Source organism: Leiobunum rupestre, chromosome 1 (assembly GCF_980474605.1).
Source record: "Leiobunum rupestre chromosome 1, qqLeiRupe1.1.hap1, whole genome shotgun sequence".
NCBI classification, from domain to species: Eukaryota; Metazoa; Arthropoda; class Arachnida; order Opiliones; family Sclerosomatidae; genus Leiobunum; species Leiobunum rupestre.
This window is the reverse complement of record NC_143384.1, coordinates 82,373,802-82,391,760: the sequence shown is the minus strand read 5'-3', so window position 1 is coordinate 82,391,760 and position 17,959 is coordinate 82,373,802. Positions and strand designations below refer to the sequence as shown.

Sequence of the window (17,959 nt, the reverse complement as noted above, 5' to 3'; positions counted from 1 at the left end):
TAAATAATTTTTTCACCATGAAATAGTATTAGAAAACTAATATATTTTTCTTCCCAAACGTTCTTTGAAAACTCAATGGGAGCCTGCGTACGTGCATGTTCCAAGCGATTAACATTTGCAAGATAGGTAGACAAATATTTACTTCTGTTACTATTGAAATAAAAAAATATTTTATGGTCAATATTTTCTTGGTTCAGCTCTTTTTAAATTATTTCCTAAGTGAAAGTAAAACTTGTAATATAAATACCCACTCGTACCTTTTTTTATTAACTTTTTCTACATACAAATATGTGAAATTAACATAGAAATAGTTAACACGACCTATTTTTCACGCTATCAATCGTGAGAAGAATACGATGGTCTTGAACCATTTTATTACAAAACTGACGAATCAAACGAAAAAATTCATACTTTTGGCCCAAAAGACAATAATTATAATCAAACTTCCAACCGTATTTCGTCAGAAATTTGACTTTTCAAAGTTCGATTATAACAGACGTGTTTATCATAATAAAAAAAACGTAATAATTAAGAATTATTAGAAAAAAAAGTTGCTACATTTAGGCTGGGCAAACCCGATATAATTACATTCCCGTAAAACATTTATTGCCAAACCTGGCTCTAAAACGCGCTGGAGGAGAAAGAAACGGGAAAAAAATGGAAATGACAATAGCGGCGCTTGAATAAAGTTGGCGCGCTAATGACGGGTCTGAAGGGAGTGCGCGCGCCGCGTCGCCATTGGCGGGAAATCAAGAGCACGCGCGTCGAACGTGAAGCTGACGCAAGAGTTGCTCAGCACATGGACACGCGCGCGCAACTCGGGTACGACGGAGACGCGAAATCACAACATCGTAAATCCAGAGTTGAGAGAGGAGAGAGAGCACGTGCCATTGTTGTTATGAGAAGAAAAACCCGCGAAACATTTCGCGATATTACTTCGTTCCAAGCGACGCTGCATTTCACGTAACCAGAAATCGCCCCGAAAGGTAATTGAGGATTTTTGTACCCCTTTTTTATAGAATTAAGTACATTTTCTGGTTTTATTACGCGATTTAGTTAAATATAAAACTACGGATTTATAAATATATATTTACGGATTTTTAAATATATAACTACGGATTTTTAAATATATAATTACGGATTTTTAAATATATAATTACGTATTTAAAAATAAAACTATGTGTTTTAAAATTTATTTTTGAAGATTTCGCGGAAAATGGAAACTCAATTTAGAATTTTATGGAATTCAGTAAATTTTTTATTACGTTTTGTTTAATTAAAAACTACGTATTGAAATAGAGATTTCGCGGCAAATAAAAACCAAATTTATGATTTTACGGATTTATTTTAAAGATTTAGTTTTATTACGTTATTTTTTGAATAATAATTTATTTATTGAAATGGAGATTATGAAGATTTCGAGGCCATTAAAGACGAATTTTGGGCAAAATTATTTTGGATCGTTTAAATATACGACGTTTCATAATTAAAATTGTTATTTAATCTTTATATTATAGATATACTTTATTATTTATTTATTTATTTATTTATGCGTGTCAATCGCATTTAACGTAGTTTAAGAATACGGCTACTAAAATGTAATCTACGATAATTTCCCATTAAATATTTAAGGTCTAATTAAAAATGATTACGAGAATATCATATGTTTAGTTTAAAAGTAATATTACAAATGTTTTTATAATTTAAAATTTTTCACTTAATCAAATGTTTGAAACTTGGAATAGTAGAGATCAATGTGACCAGATTATAATTAACATTAACACTACTTAAATACGTTCAAATTAAAGATGAATACTATTAAAATTATTTTTAAAGGCAATATTGGATGAATGATTAATATTTAAGACTTAAAATCTCAAATCGGCCTCTTTAAATAGGGTCAGTCATAGTTATTACCATATGTTTTAAAAGGCTGTTAAGAATTTAGATCAAATTATAATTATACCCGCTTAAATATGTCATAATAATGAAGTTGTTATGAAATTCGCTACTACAGGCCAGCGTTCCGAAAAAAGGGAAAAAATAAATATGTTAAATGAATTATCGACGATTTACAAACAACGCGGCTCCAAAACGATGTTAACTGTTATCAGCAACCTTCACTTTTTAAAAATTGTATCTCTCGCTTCCCGATCAAGTCGACCTTCCGGAGATTAATGGGCATTCAATCGAGTTAACCTTGTCGAGATATCGGCGTCACAGGCACACCCACGATATCACCACTTGGCTAAGTTAGATTCAGTTTGAACAGGATTCGTAGTTTTCTCCGTAGTGCCAGTTGGTGAATAAACGCTAGCGTATTTTGTTTATGTCTTATTCATCTTGTTAAAAAGTTCCACGCGCGTCGTGATATTTTAGCGTAAATGAAAATGGGCTCGAGCATTTTCGCGCGAGCTCCCTAAATTAAAATCGCGAGCCATTTACGCTAAAATATTAAGGAGCACGTTGAACTTTTTAACAAGTCGAACAAGCCGTAAAGGGAGTTTATGCCTATTATCATAAGTCTATAATTTAGTTCCATAAGTTTGTCACTTTGGGGAATATTTTACTGAGAGCTAGTAACGGAGTAAAGTCTTCACAAGAAGAAAATCTCCCCCTAACGAGGAGCTGTCAACGGCTACGTGCGACGCTTTAGCGAGCGAACGCAAAACGGTAACGAAGCCCGTAATGCAGTCGATCTTGTGAATGGCTCTGAGTAAAACATTTGCATGTGAAGAATAGGAAGCGTCGCACTTATGTCAGAATATTATACACTTATGCTATTATCAACTCTCTACGTTCGGCAGTGGGAAACTACGTTCGCACTTTGGACCTTTAGCTGGTTTCACACTCGACGGAAAATATGCCGGAAAGACGATAATAAACGCCGAGCTGAAAATTGATTCCCATTCGATATACCGCTAACGTTCAACTTTACGCTGCTAATTTTCCGTCGAGTGTGAAACCAGCTTTAGTGCACACTTGTCGTTTCCAATAAAACCACTTTTACGAACCCAATTAGCCTTCGAGTTAATGAAATGGTGAGATTGTGTTCCAAGGAGACTGCCAATTTCCGGGTTCAAGGGGAACAGCATTTCTTCTACGAATCCTTGATCCAAGATCAAAACCAAATAATATGACACGCTATGTAATTATTTTAAAACAAGAGTTTTTGACGCCCGATATGTTTTAATTAGCATTTTCCGTTTCAATCGAACAACGTAGCGGCCAACGATAAAACTTTAAAAAGCTGTTATAGTAACGCAGTGTCTGCTTAGCAGATGAAAATCGAGCAGTTAATGAACTTTTCTCGTCGGCCGCTACGAAAAGATTAACTGGTCTAATTACTCGAATTTCTGGTACAAAAATAATTATGTTCGGCGGGTTTCTTCAAATGAGAAAATAAACCCCTTTTGAAGCAAAGCTTTGTCGAATTCGAAAACTGGAAAGGTCAATTACTTCATCTATAAGTATAACGATTCTAATTTCATTATCGTTAGAAAGTAATTATCACAACCAAATTTTTATTAAGGAAAAACATAACCGCTACGAGGAATTTTGATTAGAGAGCTTTGGCAACAATTCCAAGTTAGAAAAGCCAAATCGTTCAAAAAAAAGTACTAGGAAATCGTGCCTAGCACACTAACTATAATACCATAAGTCTTTAATATTTTACTGAGAACTAGAAACGGAGTGACGTCATCACAAGAAGAAAATATACCCCTAGCGAGGCGATGTCAAAGGCTACGTGTGACGCGTTAGCAAGCAGATGCAAAACGGCGACGATGCAGTCTGTCTTGTGAATAGCTCTCAGTAAAACTTTTGTATATGAAGAATAGGAAGTGTCACACTTATGTATATTACACATTTATGCTAATACATATACAAATATGTATAGATTATAGGGACAGAAAATTATTAAACGTTCTTGTCAAACAACTCGTGTAATTGAGTGACATAAGTTATTACTTAATGTTTATTTACCTTAACGTTAAAAACCACGAAACCAAATAACAATATTTTGATAATTACTATTACAATATTAATTACATTGTAAATTTAATTATGGTCAAAATAATAAATTTGAACACTTGTAAATGGGTTAGTAGTACAAGTGCTTACGGTCCATATTTGACAACATCTCTTAAAATTAGAGAAATTTAAATTTAATTCGCTAGTTTACAAAACTATTTTAAGATTTCTTAATATTTATAATGAAACAAGAAAAAAATTAAAAAAAAATCGTGAGAAAAAGTTACATTGAAAGAGCTCTCGATTCTTCCGTAAACGAACGAGTTGGTTGCATCATACTATTACCAGCAAAACTATCGTCTCGTTGTCATGGAAACCGGCCATTACTAGAGCGAGCGCTGCGGACGGTGCCAGACAAATATGGGATAAATCGTAAAAAAAGACAAAACTTTATGGGCCGAGGAACTAGTTTGACTGAATGAAACGCGTTGTATAGTACCAAGAATGTATGCAGGTCAGGAGAGAATACGAAGCTACAACTATAGCCTATGTTTTCATGTTCGCCAGAAAATATTATCCGCCTACACGGAGAGTAAGCCTGCGAATTATATCGAGATAATGAGGGGGGGGGGGGGGTATTAGACGAGGAATGGCGAGAGGGGCGTGGTTTTTCTACGGGGAAGCACGACGCAACATGATGCTGACTACATATTCTCTGTTCACACGAATTTATTCTTGAAAATAATGATTTTGTTCAGAGTTTATTTTCTTTTCTTGAGAGGTCAAGTACCGATGAAATGGATTTCTATGCACATGAAGACAACAATTTGAAGAGACGTATATAATAATGTTCCATTAGCTTGACACTTATATGCAACATATACAGCGAGTTTCGTCATGATTTTCAGTATCACTTAGCTTTTGGAAGCATCCCGTTAGAGGGCGGGTTTCTTTATCTAATGACGTCACTTCTCGATTATCTCTCAGTAAAATTTCATATGCTTATGGTTTCATTTTAATATTTAAAGTATGAACTAATTTGACAAGTGCTTCGACATATTTTTAACGTGACTAGCGCCAATCATCCCAATTTTCTGTTAAACCTGGTAGTAGAAACCCGAAATTCGTTGATCCACCATAAACATGGAAGTTCATACTCCCTTTAAGGCTGGAAGTGACTGAAGATTAGAATAATCTTTGAAACTAAGCTCATTTTCTCAGTAGAGATTTAATTGAAGAGGTCAAATGAACAGGGCATCTGATTTCCTGAAACAACGCGGCGGGAATCTCTTGATATAAAAAGTCAAGGAAAATAGATAACAAGCTCGTGAAACGAATCGTCTAGATGAACGCGTACTACGCTTATTGTGGACAGTCTACACGTAGTACACCTTCTCCCTACACAGTTTTAGCAGAGATCCTGGCTGTTACAGAGATGCGAAACTCCGTCGAAAACCTGACAAAAAAATACAAGCATCAGCGCCGCCCTTCGGCCGGAAGGAAGCGCCCGTTTCAAGCCGAGAGACGCAAAAATTGTAAACAACGGTAACAATCCTAGGATCTCTGCGATTACTCCCCACGTACAGGCGTCGCTGCGATCGGCAAAAATTTAAAAAAAACTGGTTTGCTTAAGGTATAGGGAGTTTCGCATCTCTATAACTGCCAGGATCTCTGGTTTTAGTACGTGCTTAACCTCTCTAAAATCTACGCGAAATAAACGCTTCAATAAACCCATTTCGCGATTAGCTAAGAAGTAGTAATACGTAGAGCGTGGACATGCAAGCTACTCTTTACGTGGCGCTTATTTCATAAGGGCAAAACGCCGCTATGGTGAGAGTCAATGAGGAAAACTTGTGTTTGGCCCAACGAAGATTTTAAAAATTATTAAGACAACCGAAGTTTTTTGCGTCAACGCGAAAACATTGTGTTAAGCCTAACCGAGATTTGGTTTTGCGTCAACGCTAACCATCGCGAGTTTATAAAATGAAATTAATGTCGAACCTAGTTGACTTCGTTTGACTCGAGTGTTGATTGTACGTAGTTGACTACTTTGGTTAACCAGGCAAATCTGGTAACCGAACATCCGAAAATATTTAAATCAGCGATCCCCTTTTCGCCACGGTTGGGAGGAAGTATACACAGATTTTCCTTCATTTGAATGCCTATTGAACGATAAAATAAATGACCGAACCCCGTGAATTTTCAATATCAGCGCCACCTGCTTTAATCCTTGTCAAATAAATGTATGATGAAAGAGTAGACGACTTTTTTAATTTAAATGTTTTGAGGCTTAAAGGGAGTATAAAATAAATGAAAAAAACTTATGTTAATAAGTCTTGTTTTTAACGTAACTAGCGCTAAACACCTCTAACGTCTGTTAAACCTGATGATAATCGTTGATCCCCCAAAAGTATGCAAGTTTAAATTATCTTTAAACTATGCAAAATAATATTCCCTTTAAACTATGCAAAATAATATTCCCTTTAAACTATGCAAAATAATATTCCCTTTAAACTATGCAAAATAATATTCCCTTTAAACTATGCAAAATAATATTCCCTTTAAACTATGCAAAATAATATTCCCTTTAAACTATGCAAAATAATATTCCCTTTAAACTATGCAAAATAATATTCCCTTTAAACTATTAAATAATAATTGAATGAGCAGACAGCTTTCACACATTCGTTTTCCAAATCGGTCACGAAAATTAAAATTAATTACGCATGATGACTTAATTTACGTCAAGAAAATTAGAAATTTGTTTAATCCTTTAGCTCGCAAAACCCATTTAAATAATTTGACAAGCGGAGAAACATTCATAAATATTAATATTATTATTAGTTGATCTGTCTCGTTTCTACGAAGACAGACTTAGCTACGGGGTACACATTAACCCATATAGCCCGAAAATGTGGCACTTCTGGATTTGTTGGCAGATTTCCGTTCCCTTAAAGAGAATATAAGCTGTAAAGCAATCTTTATGGAAGACCACTTCAATTTTCCCTGTACAGTGGCGCCAAACATTATTAAAGCCAAAGGAAAGAGCGGCCAGAGCTGCAAACTTTGGTGCTCCACACCAAATACCTGAGGTTATATTCGCTTTATTGATACTCTTGATTCAAAATATGATGTTTATATAGGTTATGTAATATCAGAAGTGTTTCTTACGAGAAAGTATTCATTACGGACATGATAAAAATAAAACACGCAATTTGAAAGCGCGCCGAAACCGCCGAAGAATCACGACTGGTAATTTATCGAGCGTATTATTTTAGCTGACGCTGTGTAAATAACACTGACGAGAGAAGAGAGAAGCAAGTATAAATATAATCGACTAAACGTAGCAAGATATCCCAATTTCAGAAGCATTGCTTTAAAAAATGTGTGATTAAACGTAGCAATCTGTGGGGTGGCTGAGTGGTTAGCACTTTAGCCTCGCAGCAAGAGGAACCGGGTTCGATCAAAGCTAGTGGCACTGGGTGAAAATCCGGAACCACTCCTTCTGCGTAGAGTTTGTAAGTTCTCTCCCCACTGGTTAAAGGGGTTTTCCACCGAGATCTTCGGTTTCCCCTTCCCATAAAAACTTGCTGAGGTTAACGGTAATAGTTAGTGTAGGGAGCTGTTGGCTCGCGTGGCATGAAGGGCTTGCCACCACCCTCCTACGCATTGTAACCCGGCCACCTGTTACTTGATCACGCACAAGCAGCATTGCTTATGTGGTCGAAGGTGGTGCCTTGGGTATTAGCTCTATTTAAAAAAAAAAAATTATTCCCAATGTGTTCCGACTAGAAATCTTCTCGTAACCCAAAATAACTTACAAATCAATCTATATAGTAACCTTACCTTCAACTAATTTAAAAGCACAAAAGTGGCGCGGCATAAGTAACATAATGCACACTAATTTATAAACTCTTTTTCCCGGTATTTCGCTGGGCGCGTTCATCTTTAACCCCTATTATCCATACCCTCTGCCCAACACCCAAGCCAGGACTCCCCACCGAGGGTGGAGGTAATGGCGCACGTGCACGGGGCATACAGAAGACGGGGGAAATGCGCGAAAAAGTGTGAATAATTCAAGTAAACTTTTATTTTCAGTTAATTAAATAAATAAAAATATTATAAAACATGAGTACAATTTCTGATGCAATTGAATTTAGTTCATACTATTGTGTTTTAAAAATTGGGGCGGGGGGGGGGAGACATGATTTTTCCAGCCCTATTTCCGGAGCTCGCGCGGGAAACCAGTAAAATTGAAACGTCGGTTTGACATTTTAATTTCCTATCTGCTTTTTACACAGCCAAATCGGCACCCGGGTATTTGAGCTGAATTTCAGGTAGCTCCACCTCTCCGTCAGTCACATTAATCAGGAAATCTCTCCTCTTCCCAAAACTAGTGATGCTATAGGGTCACCCCCAAAACTCAAACGATTTTCTGACCCTTTAAGAGAGGCCCAAAATAATCCTGATAAAACTATTAGCTACGGTTATTGAAATCAATTTAATGTGATTATGTGAATTAAATGCCTTTGTATTTATCTTTACAGAGCTGGAAAAATGAAAACGTGGAGCTTTGAAACCCAAGTGAAACTAATAGGAATACTATTGGGAATAGGAGTCGTAATTCACTTTTCTCTGGGAGTGTTCGAGGCGATAATAGAACGGGGAAATGAGCCTAGACGAATGCGATTTCAGCCGCGACACGCTATAGAGACTGTGATAAGAGGGAAAACTTTCCACACTCATCCTAAAAGGCCGGTTGATTTGCTGGTAAAAGAAAACTACGAAAAGAGAAGGCGTCAAGTGGAGAGCCTGAAACCTCATTTCGTTGCTAGACGAGAAATACTCGGTAATTTATTTTAAATATATCTCCACGCGGAGAGTTCTGTGTTGCTCTCGATTTCCCTCAATATTTTGGTCGTATGTGTCACCGCCTACTGGCCCAGTTTTAAATCGGATATCGGAAAACCGTTGCTCTATCAAAATTATCTCTTAATAACGGCTCAGAGGTTTACTCTGAAACATGGAAATACAAATTATCCTACAAGTTAACATGTTCAAGTATGAACATATTATTTTCAACCTTGAGTATTGAACTGCATTAGGTTGTCTATCCCAATGAGTTGGGAATATAGTACTTAGAGTCAAGCGGCATCAACCTCAAACCAAAGGTGAGAATAATTTAAGCTAGTGTCGATATCTACCACTAGCGTTAACGTATAAGCAGACATGGGCAAAAACGTTAGTGATATTTAGAGTTCCACTCTCACTCTTTAATGAGAGTGGAACTAAATAAAAATCTTCCCTCTTTCCCACTCTCGCTTTTCGTTACTCGCCGAGTACATTCTTCCCCAAAGAGTGAGTTTAGTCAAGGTCACCAATTTCAGCGCTATTCTTTTATGATTATTAAATAATAATAAATAATAATCAGCTAGGCTAATACCCAAGGCACCACCTTAGGCCTAAGTAGATAAATGAACATAAACGAAATTTTCAATATCGCCCTCGTTTTCGCATCCGAATTGAGAACAACGCGTTGTTCTCAATTAGGATGCAACAGTACAGCCACGATAGGGAAGAAACACGAGGCTTGTGGAACCCTCTTTCCTGTCCGAAGATGGAGAACTGCCAGAGAAAACTGAGAGACTTCTCGATACTTCGTAAATTCATCTCGTCTGCAGCGCCTTTCTCCGTTGGTGGGAAATTCCGAAACTAACGTCCAGATTATCTGCATGTTTAAACCTGGTCGGACCCCGTAAATTCTCTAAGAACGTCGGTGAGAAAATGAATCGGGTTTTCTTAAAAGGGTTAAACTAGAAACGATAGGGGAGAAACACGTTCATGCTCAGTAATGTGGTAGTTAGTTTCAGTATTTCCCGCCAACTGAGAATGGCGCTGCAGACCAGACAAATTACTCCTTCCTCTCTTGGTTCTTGGACACTCCAACGATTTCATGGATTACTTTCCGTATATAATTTTAAGTAAATAGACCCATAACTAAAGAGGGGCCGCAGACGAGGCTTAAGTGAGACCTTTGGACGGAACATCCTGTTTGTGACGTTTTGAACCACGTGACCGCCATTGAAATATACAGGCGGAAGTAAGGAAACGGATGTTCCGTCCAAATGCAGAGTTGCCAGGTAAAAATGTTAATTTTCGGCCCCCCAACTTTCAACATGGGTCTATTATGGTAACAATTTATTTGGGAATAAGCTATACACTCTTTTTAGCACTTTATAAATTACAAAGAGAGTGCATCAAATTTTATTAAGTCAATAATTATTTTAGAACATGACTATGATGAATCTGGAGACAAAGAACTACCAACAACTCCTTTTATGTATAAACTGGCCGGTGGTGAAGTTAGAAGTCTTGGAATGAAATGTGCAAGCTGTGCTGTTGTGGGGTCTGCAGGTAAACATTGTCACTGTTATTCCAACAGTACTCCAAAGGAGCGCATTATAGAAGTTAGTGTTACACATAGGTACTCTAACATCATCCAGAAGCGGTTCACAAATTGACAGTGCTGATTGCGTCTTCCGATTGGGTTTGGCGCCATTGGATGGGTATTACAATGACACTGGTATGAAAACCACATTTCGCATAACAGATGGCAAAAGGTAATATATTAGCAACTGGTTTTTTTGGTCAAAGGTCAGGTTATTAAATGTTTTTTAATTTTAGTTTTGGAGAAGTTTTACGCTGGCCAGATAAACTATCTAAAGGAAGTGTTTCTTCAAACATATGGATAGTATTTGATCATTTTGATGTGGAATCGATGTCCAAGCTAATTTTTAAACTGCCTCAAATAAAACGAATAAATTCAAGTATTAAGATATTAACTGTAACACGAAAAGCTGAAATAGATGCATACTACAGTATGAAGCAACAAGGAGCTAAACTTGGGTATGTTCAAACAACATTTTTAGCGGTAATGGTCCAATTGCGCAGTTCCCATTAGCGCATACGCAATTGCGCGGTTTTCCATTTTCGTGAGTTTCACTTGCGCAGTTACCCATTTCCAGTTTTCCATTTGCGCGTTTTTCCACTTGCTCAGATATTTTCCATTTGTGCGGTTTTACGTTTGCGCAGTTTTTTCGTTCCTCAAGACTTAAATAATATATATTAAGCCTTTTTTCCTTGCCAAAAGGTGTTCAGTGTCGGTTTTTTTGTCATAACTTTATATAGCATCCAGCTGAACTGCTAGTGTATGTTTTATGTTCGGTCGTGCTGTAAATTCCAATATTTTTTATGTTTTTCTACGGTTTAATATTGTTCGTTGAACTATTCTCTAGGGTATATGTTTCGTCGAACATCAAATCGCTAAGAAGAAGATGTAGTATTTGTTACGCTGTGAATAAGTTTCTCGGTTCGAAGGAATAAAAGTAGCTTGTAGCAATTGCATTAGACCTAATTCAGCTGTAGAGGTTAAGCTTACATTCAGGTGGAAAATGCAGAAATCTAAGCGGGATCAGAGATTTTAAGCCTAAGTCATCAAGCGACTTTTAAAGCCATTAATACAGGTGGCCGGGTTACAACGCGTAGGAGGGTGGTAGCAAGCTCTTCATGCCACGCGAGCCAACAGCTCCCTACACTAACTATTACCATTAACCTCGACAAGTTTTTATGGAAGGGGAAACCGAAGAACTCGGGGGAAAACCCCTTAAACCAGAGGGGAGAGAACTTGCAAACTCAACGCAGAAGGAGTTGTTCCGAGTTTTCACCTAGTGCCACAAGTTGGGATCGAACCCGGCTCCTCTTGCTGCGAGGCGAAAAGTGCTAACCACTCTGCCACCCCAGATAAAAATGAGCGCCTACCCGAAAATAAGCTATACCGAACCGAAAATTAGTAAATTCGTCGTAATCGTGTTTTATTTCAAATTCAAAAATTCCTTATTTCTTGTTATTTATATATATATATATATATATATAAAATAAAAAACAGGTGAAACTTTTGTTGTATTTATATTTCAAATGAATTTCTCATTGTATATGAAGTATATATATATATATATATATATATATATATATATATTATATATATATAAATTTAAATTTACAACGCGATTAAAATTTAGGTGGCGTTGCTATTTTGCTTTAAAAATAAACCGCGAATTTTGAAAATACACTTTATTAGGTTGCAGTTGAAAGTCCAAAATATGTTAAATAACCCCAATTTAAGTTATTTCATATACGCCTACTACCATATTAATAAGAAACTAAGTTTAAAATATCGATAAAATATGTCTTAGCGAAGAAAATCAAACATTCAATGTTACTAAAATGTTTATTTGAGGATACGCAAACTTAAAATCTTAGGATGATGATGATTTTTAGGAAAATACATTTCAACAACATGCTATAGCATTTAAAATATCCTACTTTAAAATACCCGAAAATGACTACTTTTTAAAACCATATTAAAATTTAAAATTGAAGAGTACTTTTATATTGCTTATGAAGTTATAGAAACTTCCAAAAACAAAATCACTTTAAATTTTAGCCTTTTTACGGTTTGCCTGCGATTTAGTTTTAGTAGAATTCTTTTTGTTAGTATCTCGTGCCAGAAAATGCATCCTAGTAACATAGTGCACCAGTAATGGAATAAATATTGAATAATGCTCATCACAGCCGACTTTTGAGTTACACAGGTCCATAATTGACCATAACACCTTCCCATGAGCAATGAGTTGAAGTCCCGAAATATTCAGTAAAATTAAATAATTAGTTTTCACCAGATGATGCTTTAGGCGCCGTAGCCTAATTTCAAACTTCTAAACGCAGGAGTAGCGAGTAAGCAGACACTCCCATATCCCAAGCGCCCCAACCAGTGTATAAACCGTGTTAAGGTTATGTTAGGTGGCCGCCGCAAGCTTAGGCTAGGTAGGGTAAGATGACTGCCGCAGGCCTAAGCTAGGTAGATACCATTATTTCGTCTTAGTCGAACGGCCGAGAAGCTACGATTCGCTGTTCGACTTGAAATATATTCCCAACTGCGGAAATGGGAAAATTTGCGCAAATGGTAAGCTACGCTATTGAGGATCTGCGCAAATGCACAGCCGCACAAATCACCACTGCGCAAATGAGAAAGTGCGCAAACGGACCCAAACCATTTTTAGCAACAAGGAAAATGATGATAAAATTACTTTTTTTAATTATCTAATGATAATACGATTATATTAGGCTAAAATGATATAATGCCTCATTTCATTTAGATATGCGATGCCAAATAAAAAGCCATCAACACTTGGGTTTACAATGCAAGCTGTAAAAGAAGCTGGATGTCAGAAAATAGATGTATTTGGCATTCCAGACCCAAAATTTTGCAAGTACGTTATCATGCATTAAATGGCAACCCAATTGGCGTGAGGAAAACCGAGTGGAAAGAAACTGCTCAAATGGCAACTGTGAAAGTATCTAGTTTTCAGAGAGTCCACCTTTGGCACTGGTTTGCTAGGCTAGAAGTTTAGTCTTCAGTGTCATTGTGCAGTTTGAGCAATTTTGTTAAGTTTTTCCAACGCCACTGTTCTTGCCCTTTAAAACACAGACGAGGAAATGTCCAGTGCTGATGTAAAAAGTATTTCAATAAACATTTTTTTCACAGAACATGTTGGAATGGCCAAACATTTAAATCAAGATATTGGGGTAAAGGAATGCCTCCATTTTGCAACCAAGGAAAAGACTGTGGTTCAGAAAGCAACACTGCCCAACAACAATTAGTTTCACTGAGTGATAGGAGGGCATTATTAGCTTTGGCTACTATTAATAATCCCATCACATTTTCATTCAACGCACCTCACTGGCCACAAGTTAAACATATATTATAAGTTATTTTTAAAACATTTTGTACATAATCGACAGATTATGAACTGTCAACATCATTGTTTTACGAACTAGTTTTAAAACTCTTGTATATACATAATGGCAAGTCTGGAACTTGCCTGGGTTGTATTATTACTTTTTGTTGTTCAACCCAACTAAGAAATAAAGACTAAACACTGTTATTTTCCAAATGGGGATTTTTACACGTACAATTGAAAATTTGACCTGTTGTAAGAATGTTCCTGAAATGCCAATATCTTTCAAACAGTGATTGATAGATCTGCAATTGATACCGCGTTTCCAATTTAATTGTGTGTCTAATATGTATTACTTTTTGCCCCCTCCAAATGGAATTGTGTATACGAGTGACTGAAACTCCTAACTAGTTGATGAACAAATCAATTTAAAATTTATCCATTGAATAAGGCCCTCTGAGTTCAGCACATGGTGCTGATTGACTCGTTGAACCGCATTTATTTGTAATTTTGATTTTTAAAATTTAGTAAAAACCATTTTTAATAGTAAATGTTAAACATTAGCCATTAGTCAAAAAAACCATTGTATTTATCTGTACAGCTGTAAATATATACATTAAAACAAAGAAATAAAATGTACTTGAATAAAAAATTGCTTGAATTTATTTTTGTACCTTTGTTATTAGCTCCAGGTTTAAAATACCGGAACAATATTTAAAAAAAAGCTTAAAGAATTGAGCAAAAGGCATAATTGGAAATTAAGAGAAACAAAAGTACACAAATGTTTATGGACTAGTTTCAAACATTAAAAGAAACATACATGCCAGTATATCTATAGTATTTGAGCATATATTAAAAAAAATTCATCCTTTCTCAAGTTGAGAACAAATTTCAGTGACATGCATTAAGGATACAAGGATACAATCTTAATTTATAACTAGAAAATATTTAAGGGATAAAATATTTTTTTATGAAAACACTATACAAAAGTAGTCATCATCACAATACTCAATAGGAACAATATATTTACAAAATAGAATAAAAACTTCCGAAATTCAACTTTCCTTATGAATGTACTTTACACACAAGGCAGCTAACTTGTGGTTTATGAAAAAATAAATTATTTCATATATAGGCTGTAAAATCGTCGTACTTCTTAGGCGAATCATTCAATTCTTCATTTTTCTTATTAATCTCTTGACGCACTTTCTCTTTGAGTTTTTTCAACCTTCTAAGTCTTTCCAACCAATTTGTTATGTAAGGTTCTGTATTTTTATTTTTTGAACTGCATGTCACAACTGATGCCAACTAAAAAAATTGAGCCATAAGCAAACCAATAATTAAAACAACTCGAAGCTGTAACCAGTAGATCTGGTATTCCGGGGAAGATATAATTTTTGTGCTCTTCATTTTAAATATTAATTATTTTACCTTTAAAGGAACATGTTTTGATAAATTAAGGCTTCTGATTTTTGTAAACTTTTGCCATAAAAGCAATGGAATTTTATAAATTATATTTGTTTGCTCTTGATAGGTCTAGATCGCCCTGATCAACATTTTATGTTCCATTTGCGGGGCTCAGATCTGCTCCGATCAAGATTTGAGTGTTCCATTTTCTGCTTTTGGTTGCTCCGAGATCCGCCAATTTCGACAGATCAACGGATCGAGATTGGAGGAAATTTTTTATATTAGATTTTTTCGCAGACCAAGACGCAAAATTTCATTTTACTAGAAGACTAAAAACAAAAAAGCGCGGGAATATGTACATGGCAGATTTACTCTAGTCAATGGGGGCGAGATCTATGACATCACAGACAGATTCGGAGCGAATCTTGAGCAATCAAAGGAAAAATGCTACGAGTCTTTCTATAGACAGTTATATAACTTTAAAATATCATACAACGTTTAACAATTCCGGAAAAAAAAATTTATTTAAATTTTATTAATAAACTTACATTTGCATGAAGAGCCAGTTGCCTCACATACAGTGCTAAACTCTCATCTGATATTAAACTTGAACCAGAATGTCCCAAAAGTTCATTCAACTCCTGCTTTGCTTTAACAGTAACTATGTTACTCGAAAAATCACTTGGTTCAATTATTATAGCCACGTAAAGAAATTGACCCTAAAAATAAAAAAACATTTAAAATGTGTTGTTGTATATTTTCGCACTTCTTTACCTTTAGCGTGGACATGTTGAAATCTTCTCCACTATTATTATACACAATAACAACAAAATCATTTCCTATGTGACATTTTTTGTGATTTGCCGCAGGATCTGAATCTCTATTTGGCATCAAGGTTGCAACATGGAAAACCACTTAAGATAAGACAAATATCATTAATGACAAGGACAATATTCCAAGGGATAAAATGGAGCAAATTAAGAATTGTAATTTGTGTCTTTCTTAATAATATCAGAAGTTCCACCTCTTAAAATCAAGAAACTTTTTTACAGCAATAGCTTAAGAATTCACGAGAATGTAATGAAAAATACGGGTGTAATAGGCTATGTTGGTCTTACAAAAAAGATTGTCCAAAGGTTTTCTAGTTTAAATTATGGTATTATAGGATTTGTTTCCTTGAATTGTTTATGGTGCATGTTCTGAGTAAATGGAGAAAGTTAATTTATTACTACACTATTGTTTTTCATCGGCTAGACAAAAGGATGTTACAAGAAAATGTGTATAACATGTGAAATGGTTTTCACTGTTTAAGCTGGTCATTTTAACAAGTCTATATTTTTACATTTTAGTTAATCATTAGCGAGCTCTATTTTCTTTGCTGAAAATATTTTGAAAAGACAGTTTTAAAGATAATAATTAGCTTAATACCTTGCATTATGTCATCCTGCCAGCTGCAGGCATAAAAACCATCTTGACCTTTCAAATCAAGACCAGCTACGTAAGTGAACTTAGAATCAACCTGAGTTAATTTAATAAACGTTCCTAGACCTCTGAGGAAATTTTTATAGCGAACCGACCCAAACTGATTTGATAGTATAGCAGCTTCATTGTTTACCTGCTCAAAGGGAAACTTCGTAAAATTTATGTTTGCCATTGATCAAAATGAGTAAATTGTTTTTAAAATGAACACAGTTTTTGTGCATTTCATATAAACAATTATATAAACCAAAACACTTTAAAAACTATAGTAAAACTATAGTAAGCGCATTTAATAACCAATTGATTAAAAGTGGTTTTAAAATGGTTTAGGGGGTTGCACAGTAATATTTCTGAAAATATAATTCCTTATTATGCTTAAAGAGCCATTCATATGTAATTGTAATTAATGGTGTCCAATAAGTTACGACAGATGAAATTATAGCTTCTAGATATTTGTAGAAAAACTTCTTGGCACTTTCTTTGTCATAATTAATAAAAAAAATATTCAGAGATCTCACATACATGTAACACACTATACACTTAAACTAATTATGTTTAGCTTTGTTTCTAACCTTATGGAAACTGAAATCATTGGCAGAATTGCACATAGGCCTAGACAGATATTAGAGCTAACCAAAATACAAGGTCAAAACAACGGTCACTAGAGTCTAATTTTTCATATGAATGTCACATAGTGATACTTATAAAAGACATGCAATTTTTTAAAGCGTTTTCCATTTGACTATCCCATACCAAAAAATAAGTTGGCTTTTAGTTTGTATTTAGTTGGTATACACATTTTAGTTGGTATTAAGTTGGTTTTAAGTTGTCAGCATTTTTCAATAAACTAGTTAAAGGGGTAATAAGTGGATATTAAGTTGGCAGTATGGTTTTAGTTGGTAATAAGTTGTTTTTATGTATGGTTTTAGTTGGTATTTGTCCCAAATACAAACTTAAAACCAAGTTCCTAGAACACTTAATTTTTGGTAAGGGTAGGATTAAATTGTTGATGTAATTGATCACACTCTGAACCACAGAGAAATGGAATAAGTTCTGAAAATTCGAGCACTTAATGTTCGAGTTGAAAAGGCACATATGAAAATAAGTGCTCCCGGAGTGGTCTCGATTCAAGCCATTTCAAGGGTGCTTGAAAGCGGTAAGTGGAAAAAAACAAAAATTGAACAGAGATAATACAAGATCAAAAGAGAAGTCAAATGTAAAATGCTAAAAGAATAAGTTTCACAAAATTATTAGAGGTTCCAAAATAATTTTTTTAAACCACCAGGTAATAGTTGCATAGTATG

The 17,959-nt window shown here is 35.3% G+C and overlaps 2 protein-coding genes across 7 annotated transcripts in view; one reads left to right on the top strand and one right to left on the bottom strand.

Moving 5' to 3' along the window:
* The first annotated feature begins 868 nt into the window (after positions 1–868).
* LOC149967786 (uncharacterized) lies at positions 869–14,403 on the top strand. Its single transcript, XM_090154693.1, has 7 exons — positions 869–986; positions 8,520–8,821; positions 10,261–10,386; positions 10,457–10,592; positions 10,657–10,878; positions 13,188–13,301; positions 13,577–14,403. Exons 2-7 carry the CDS (start codon positions 8,530–8,532, stop codon positions 13,797–13,799), a joined length of 1,113 nt encoding a protein of 370 aa, XP_090010819.1. The 5' UTR covers positions 869–986; positions 8,520–8,529; the 3' UTR covers positions 13,800–14,403.
* gig (TSC complex subunit tuberin) overlaps positions 14,343–17,959 on the bottom strand; it is a 59,403-nt gene continuing 55,786 nt past the window's right edge. For all 6 annotated transcript variants that reach the window (XM_090154647.1, XM_090154655.1, XM_090154640.1 and 3 more), the window contains exons 36-39: positions 16,605–16,791; positions 15,951–16,090; positions 15,725–15,895; positions 14,343–15,077 (exon numbers count right to left, since the gene is read on the bottom strand). In XM_090154647.1, coding sequence (XP_090010773.1) covers positions 14,895–15,077; positions 15,725–15,895; positions 15,951–16,090; positions 16,605–16,791 — 681 coding nt within the window. In that variant the 3' untranslated portion in view covers positions 14,343–14,894. The remainder of the gene's footprint in view (positions 15,078–15,724; positions 15,896–15,950; positions 16,091–16,604; positions 16,792–17,959) is intronic.